Here is an 8,075-nt window from a genome sequence, read left to right on the forward strand (position 1 = left end):
TTACTAAATGAAAACATTTAAAGATAACTGAATTAAGGAATTGGTTCAGTGAAGAAAATGGACGTTACATGAGAAATAAATGACAATGAATCTGAATTGAAAAGAAATAGAATGGGCAATTTGATCTCACTTAGCGATCATTTTGGTGATGAAATCTTCGTAGCGGATCTTACCATCAGTGATGACACTAGCGTCATTGATCCATTCGTCAAACTCAGAAGGTTCGAGTTTTTCACCAATGCAGGTGAGAATATGACGAAGCTCAGTGACAGAGACGAAGCCAGTGGAATCCTTGTCGATGACCTTGAAGGCATCACGAAGCTGACGATCGAAAGGCTCAACCTTCAAATGTTTTGCCATTAGATCCAAAAACTGTGAGAAATCAAAGGGACTGGTGAGTTTTTCTTCAGCCACAATGGCCTTTAATTGGGCTTCGGTTGGGTTCCCACCCAAAGATCGCATCAAGATACCAAGCTCCGATGGAGCGATCCGACCATTACGGTTTGTATCGAACAACGTGAAAGCTTCCTTCATCGCGCTAACTTGTTCATCGCTTAAGTCTTTACCCATTTTTTCTCAACTTTACTCCTTTTCTCGTCTAATCCTAAAATCAATCCAACTCTCCTTTTCTAGTTTCCCCCAATGTCTCACTTTAAAATAAATTAAATTAATAATATTAACTCATGGATTAGCCACATCTTGTTATCACACCACAAATTGCAGTTCAGAGCACAAATTATTACATTTAATTTTATATTTACCAAAATAAACTAAGGGATTATAAAACAAGAATGAACGCTTATTTTACTTTAATAAATAATCTTGCTATTTACGCTATACAAAGAGTTTAAACGTTATTATTGGCCCGTATTGTAATGTATATTATTATTTTTACTATTGTTACTAACAATTTAATGTTGAAGGGAATCAAACTCAGTCTATGAATTAAGATACAACATCTAATCATTACACTAAAACAAACTTAGTTATTATATTATGGTTATTATTATTATTATTATAATAACTATTATTATTATAATTATTAATATCAATATTGATAATATTATTATTATTATGATTATTATTATTACTATTAATATTAAAAATAGTAATAGAAATATTATTAGTAATATTTTTAATAATAACAAAAAATATATTAACACAAATGATAATATTAATATTATTAATAATAATACATTAATATTAATATTCATATTAATAATAATACATTAATATTAATATTCATATTAATAATATTAAGATTAATATTATTAAAAAAATAAAAATAATATTATTATTAATTAATATTAGTATTATTATTACTAAAATAATAATAACATTAGTATTATTTTATTAATAAAGTAATATTATTATTATAATAAATAATATTATTACTAATAATAATAATAATAAAAATAACAATAATTTATAAAAATCTATATACGAAATAATCTTAATGTAATCACTATTTGCAATACTTACAAAAATAATTTAATGATTAGATACATTATTATTATTATTTTATTAATTTTAATATTATTTATATGAAAAAATAATAATAATATAAAAAATATATATACAGAATATTCATATTTAATGACTAAATACAAATCAGTATATAATGATTATGCATATTATTATTATTAATATTTTTTTAATGTTACTATCATTATATTAATATTAATAGTAATAATAAAAGCAATGATAATATATTTTACATACGAAATAATTTGTATGGAATGACTTTAGACACACACTATATGTGTATGATCATTTGTCATCTTGATGAGATTTGTTGTGAATCTCATTATTTGGTGAAATATACAAAATTAACAATCTGTTAAGAATTTTTTTCATATTCTGATGTTGTTGTATCTGTTAAGGATATCGTTGTACCTCTTGTTGTTGTAGTTCAGAAAGTTAATAAAAATTATTTGTTGTTGCTAACCCTATTGATGATATAAGGACTAGGTTCGGATCTTAGGATGATATTTTTGTTGATATGCCTTTGTTGGAGAGTGTTCATGAGTCAAAAGATTTGATACAAGAAAAGGATTCTCTGCCTATTATTGACAAAAGAGTTCCATCTAAAACTGTCTCTAATGATCTGACCTTGGAAAATTGTTTTGATTCCCTTTCCGGTTTAGAAAATGTAGTGGCAGTGACCAATTGTACTACTCAAGTGAGTTGGCTTTGGACAAAAATGTTGCATTACATGGCATCTAATAGATGTTACTCTGGTGGATGATGTTGTCGCTAAAAAGTCTACTATTGTGCCTAATGCAGGTATTGTTCTGAAGTCTAATGTGGTTCTCTCTTCAAGTGTGACGCTAATTTGTTCCTAAAATAATGTGAATTTGTTACGAAATATTTAAATGATAAGACTGATATTAATATAATATTAATTAAAATAATTTAAAATTTACCATAATAAAAATTTGTTAAATTTATAAGATAATTTATAAATATACAATTTCATATACAAATTATCGTATGTGTGAGAAAATATGTTAAAAAGTTTATATATATATATATATATAAATAGGTGTAAATTATTTTAATTTTTCTTTTACAAATATTCTGTCTGAATTTTGCTAGACCTGTGTATGTTTCCTTATCCCAATGGTATCGAGAATGGTGGCAGAGATTGAGTGGCAACATGATTTTTAAGTTTGATGTAGTCTTGACTTGAGGACAACTAACGTCTCTTTCACCACAAACAAACAAAAACAAAATGGAAAGTCCGCCATTAGTTTTTCCCATAGCAGTACCAAAACTTTCTCTTATAAACAAAATTATACTTTATTCATACTAATGGCCAAATGCCAAATGGTGTTTGGTAAAGTGGAGAGCATTGAAAAGGATCATCACTCACTCACCACTACCCTCCCTTTTTCCACTTCAAAATATTTAATCATGGCAAAATATGCCTTTCTAAAGCCATAATTTAAGCTTAGCTACTACAATCATCCACACGTTTCTCCTTTTTCACACTAATTCTTCTAACCATCATATTCATTTATACATTTTATCTATCTTCGTTCAAAATAATACAATGATTTAGTTTATATTTAAATTCACATATCATGGTGAGTGATATCATGCCACTATTATCATGCTTCGTCTTGTCACGTAAATTGATATAAAAAAAAGATAATATTTCTCTCCTCCTTACAATGTAAGTTCCTAAATTAAACTAGATAATTTATTTACAAAGAAAGAAAAAAAATCATATTTAGCTAGCAACACTTTCATTTTTTATAGTCAAATGGGAAAGTTGAAAAACAAATAGTCAAAGTGAGGTGGTCCACACTACCAAAATCATTCATTATTGCTTTAATATTCTACTGCAGAAAAACGCTCTGTGTACAGTGGCAACCATCCTCTGCTGACCGTCATCTCTTCTTGGAAATGCAGTGTGTACCAACCTGTCTGTCAGCAACTCATAAAGTTAATTAATTTCATATTTTCTCTCTTTCAAACCGTTCCCTTTCTCCACTTCATTCTCTATGCACAAGCACAAACTAAGTTATCACATTCAGTGTCTTAGATGAAATCTACAAAACAAAGACTAACAAAGTCATGCTGGGTGACTATTGACCAACAACCCCAAACCACACTTAGAATCTTTGAGACAAAAACTCACATGAGTGCCTCTCTTTCTGTTTAGTTCTGGAGAATTTTCCCTCCAGAACTGGAAATGAATTTCCTTCATCTCCTCCTTCTGTGTCTGTTGGTTGCACTTTCCAGTTCACACCTGGTTCGTGGAAATGCAGAGCTAAGAGCTCTGATGGACCTCAAAAAATCTCTGGACCCAGAGGACACGCTCCTTGGCTCATGGACCAGTGATGGTGATCCATGCAGTGGTTCGTTCTTGGGGGTTGCGTGCAACCAGCATAACAAAGTGGCCAATATATCATTGCCAGGAAGAGGTCTTTCTGGCCGTGTCTCTCCAGCAGTGGCTGAACTCAGATGCTTGTCAGGTCTATACCTACAATTCAACCGTCTCTCTGGGGACATACCCAGAGAGATTGCAAATCTAAAAGAATTGCTCGACCTCTATCTCAATGTTAATTATCTATCTGGAACTATTCCTCCTGATATCGGGAACATGACTAGCCTCCAAGGTTAGTATATAGTTTTGTGTTAGTTTATCCTTTAGTTTGGTGCATCAAGTTATCTACAGAAAACGAAGCTTCATTGCATATTCTTAAATTCTATTAATTGCTTCGAGTTGAATACCTTTAAAGGGGAAAGGAATTGTATTGGTTTAAATTATGTGAATTATGAGCCGAACACTCTGTCAGTTAAGTTGCGTGACAACTATTATGATATGGATTTGACTTAGTCCAGCTTCCAAGTTGCGTGATCAGAACTGTAAATGTACTTCTGCATTCCATGCTTATTTTTTAGTATGCATTATTCAGTCCACTTGTGTTAAAAGTGAATGAACCTAATTAGTCCCCTTGTAATTGATTTTTAACGATCCTACCAGTACCTGGTATCAAGTTTGAGAGGTTTTAGTTAGAGTGCTTTATGTTAATCCAAATTCCCTTGCTCTTCATTCTTTTAGTGCTGCAGTTAGGCTATAACCAGTTAGAGGGGAAGATACCTAAGGAACTGGGTTCATTGAAGCAGCTTAATGCTATGTCTTTGCAACATAACAAATTAACTGGTCAGATTCCTCTAACCTTGGGTAGCTTGGAGAAGCTAAAGATGCTATATTTGAGCTCTAACAACTTCAATGGCATAATCCCTGCAACACTAGCTGATATTGCAAACTTGGAAGTTCTAGATATTCAAAACAATTCTCTTTCAGGGACTGTTCCTTCTGGTATGCCTTTATTCTTATTTTACTATTCAACTGGTTTTATACATTTGGATGTATACTGATTCTACTTTAAAATGAAAATGAAGCATTGAAGAGATTAGGGGAAGGATTCAAAGGTGAAAACAACCCAGATCTCTGCGCAGTAGGGTTTTCTACTTTGAAAGCTTGCAACAGTGATAAAATATTAGGCATTGGTCAGATTAGTTCCCCAAATATATCCTTAAATAATAATCCCTCAGTAACTTTGACGAATCCTGCAAATACCCACTCGCAGAGTAACCAGATCCATTGCTCAAAATCAAGAGGGTTTCTTCATCTTGTCATTGCAGCAAGTGTTACAACTACCATAATTACATTCTTAAGCTCTGGAATTTTCATATTTGTCAGATACCGCCGCCAAAGGGAGAGGGTTAGGAACACATCAGATTGTTCTGAAAGCCAACTTAGTCCTTACCTGCCTAAAGATTTCTATAGAAGTTCATCTCCACTTGTTAATCTTGAGAATTATTATAATGGTATGGACTCACCGGCTGATGGTCAAAATGCAAATGGATTATCCCTTGAATATTTGCACCGTTTTAGATTTAATATTGATGAGATAGAATCAGCAACGCAGCACCTTTCTGAGGCCAATCTATTGGGTAAGAGCAAACTCTCAGCAGTCTATAAAGGTGTTCATAGAGACGGTTCTCTTGTGGCTATTAGAAGCATTAGCGTGACTTGCTGCAAAACCGAGGAAGATGAATTTTTGAAGGGGTTGATCCTATTAACCACTCTGAGACATGAAAATATTGTTAAGATGAAAGGTTTCTGTTACTCAAGAAGCAGAGGGGAATGGTATTTTGTCTACGACTTTGCCACCAGGGGTAATCTGTCTCAATATCTTGACAAGGAAGATGGAAGTGACAGTGTACTTGAATGGTCCAAGAGGGTTTCTATCATCAGGGGTATTGCAAAAGGTTCGCTCTTTTCCCTTCTCTCATTTCTGCATCAGATGCTACTCTAGATAGTGTCTACTTTATTTTACAATTAAAGTAATGAAGTTTTAGCAGGGAAACTCGTGCAAACTATCTGAACTCTAGACAAAATTATTAAGTAGTGCAGAATCATCATTGTAATTGCGACTAATTTGCTCATCATGATCTTGATTAATCTGTACATGATATGTTATTTTTCTCAAAATCTTGGAAAGTCAAACTCAGCCTAATAAATTTGATCTATAAATTTAACCTATCCTTATAAATTTAACTTATAAAATGTTCTTATTTCTTATATGTGTTCTTCATCATGTTCCAACATTGTAGATAATGACTCAATATTTTCTTGTGTTTGATATTGAGTTTTCCTTTATGAGCAGGAATTGGTTATTTGCACAGCAACGAAGCAAGCAAGCCCACAATAGTACACCAAAACGTTTCAGTTGAAAAGGTTATTCTAGACAATGAATTTAACCCCTTGATCATGGATGCTGGGCTCCCCAAGCTTCTTGCAGATGATGTAGTTTTCTCAGCTCTTAAAGCAAGTGCTGCCATGGGATACCTGGCACCAGAATATATTACTACTGGATGCTTTACTGAGAAGAGTGATATATACGCATTTGGGGTTATTGTCCTTCAACTTCTCTCTGGAAAGGCATTGATAGGGGGTTCAATCCGGGCGGCAGTTGAAGCTTTTAAATTTGAAGATTTTGTTGACACAAATCTGAAGGGAGATTATTCTAAATCTGAAGCTGCAATTCTTTCAAAGCTTGCAATTGGGTGCACCCATGAACTGCCAGAGCAAAGGCCAACCATGGTGGAGGTCATTGAAGAGCTGACCATGCTTTTTGTCCATTCATCATAATCTAAGCACTTGTTCTTTCTTTTTCTTTTGCATACTCATAACATAACTTCTGCCAAATAATTGTTTACTCTGGACATTGATTTTGTTGAAGGATACTCTTTTACTGTAAATCCACAAATCCATGGAAATCCAGTGGTAACTTTAGATGATAGATGGTAAAAAAATAAATACATACATTTTTCAATATATAAAGATCACAATAACATTTTTTAATATATGAAGATCCCAAATAATATTGTTTTAATATATGTGAGTTATTTTCATTAGAAATACCTTTATTCAGTTGATTTTTTTTAAATAAAGACATCCAATCTTTTAATATTTTAAAATCAGTGATTTTAATCGAAGTATTAGTAGATCATTCCAATTTAAACGCTAATTTTTACATAATTTACCTACGATGACTTGGGAAAATTACTACATGCTAAATTTAATTTTATATTGTGAGTAGATCAAATGATTTGATTTATTTATAAAATAAAAAATAAAAGGGATGAAAATGCAAACCCAAACTTCAATTTTGTTGATTTGTTTCAATTCTTTCATTTTTCTTAATCTAAACCCATCACCACTCTTTGTTCAAAAAAACATTAAGGTAGTGTTTGTTTAGGGGTGGACGGTAGTGGACGATGGATGTCTCAGTCACCCCTTATTTGTATCAGCTGATTAATGAGAGTGCAAGAGGACGGGGGAGTAGATGGCTCGAGGGTGAAGTTTCCTTCTCATAAGTGTAGAGAAAGGAGAGGGAGAAGAAAGAAAGTCACATAGGAATTATTTATTTTTTATCTATTTTTTTCTTATTAATCAGAATTAATAAAATACATGATTTGAAATTTTAGGTTTTATAATAATATAATATAATAATAAAATAAATAATAATATTATAAATTTGTTATTAATATTAATAATATAAATGTTTAAATATTAAATAAAAATAATATGTAAAATTAATTTATAAAATAATAATGTTAATTAAAATAAATTATTAATAATTAAATAAATGTATTAAATAATAATAATATTAATAATTATTATTTTAATTTTATATTATTTTATTATTTTATTTATAATTAAAATTTTACATTATTTTAATTAACTAAAATGTACACACACACAAAATTTTATACACAAGGATAAATTTGTAATCTTACAATTTATACCATTAAAAATAATTAAAATATCCTTACAACCATCACATCATTCACCAATTTCTATAAACTTTTCTTAAACATCCATTCTAACATACCCCAATCCAAGACAACCTCAACTTTCTTCACACTTCCACTCTCCCACACCCTCAATTTTCCACTCCCTCACATCCTCTAATCCAAACAAAGCATTATGTGTGAAGATGTCTAAATTATAATTGTCTAATAAAAAACATGAAAGGCCATTTATTGAA

General features: G+C 31.1%; 2 protein-coding genes across 2 annotated transcripts; one reads left to right on the forward strand and one right to left on the reverse strand.

The window, feature by feature from the left end:
- Positions 1–637, reverse strand: LOC137805946 (putative calcium-binding protein CML13). Its single transcript, XM_068605821.2, has one exon. The coding sequence runs from the start codon at positions 568–570 to the stop codon at positions 127–129; it is 444 nt and encodes a 147-aa protein (XP_068461922.1). The 5' UTR covers positions 571–637; the 3' UTR covers positions 1–126.
- Positions 638–3,263: 2,626 nt separating this feature from the next.
- LOC137808012 (proline-rich receptor-like protein kinase PERK9) lies at positions 3,264–6,783 on the forward strand. The gene is made up of 4 exons (XM_068608899.1): positions 3,264–4,127; positions 4,574–4,834; positions 4,918–5,790; positions 6,189–6,783. The coding sequence occupies exons 1-4, from the start codon at positions 3,701–3,703 to the stop codon at positions 6,671–6,673; spliced, it is 2,046 nt and encodes a 681-aa protein (XP_068465000.1). The 5' UTR covers positions 3,264–3,700; the 3' UTR covers positions 6,674–6,783.
- The last annotated feature ends 1,292 nt before the right edge of the window (positions 6,784–8,075 follow it).

Source organism: Phaseolus vulgaris, chromosome 3 (assembly GCF_051622355.1).
Source record: "Phaseolus vulgaris cultivar YP4 chromosome 3, ASM5162235v1, whole genome shotgun sequence".
In the NCBI taxonomy this organism is placed as follows: domain Eukaryota; kingdom Viridiplantae; phylum Streptophyta; class Magnoliopsida; order Fabales; family Fabaceae; genus Phaseolus; species Phaseolus vulgaris.

Coding starts and splice junctions, on each gene's coding strand:
- LOC137805946 (XM_068605821.2), bottom strand. CDS start 570: ATGGGTAAAGACTTAAGCGATGAACAAGTTAGCGCGATGAAGGAAGCT.
- LOC137808012 (XM_068608899.1), top strand. CDS start 3,701: ATGAATTTCCTTCATCTCCTCCTTCTGTGTCTGTTGGTTGCACTTTCC. Junction 4,128..4,573: donor GAACATGACTAGCCTCCAAG/GTTAGTATATAG, acceptor TCATTCTTTTAG/TGCTGCAGTTAGGCTATAAC. Junction 4,835..4,917: donor TTCAGGGACTGTTCCTTCTG/GTATGCCTTTAT, acceptor ATGAAAATGAAG/CATTGAAGAGATTAGGGGAA.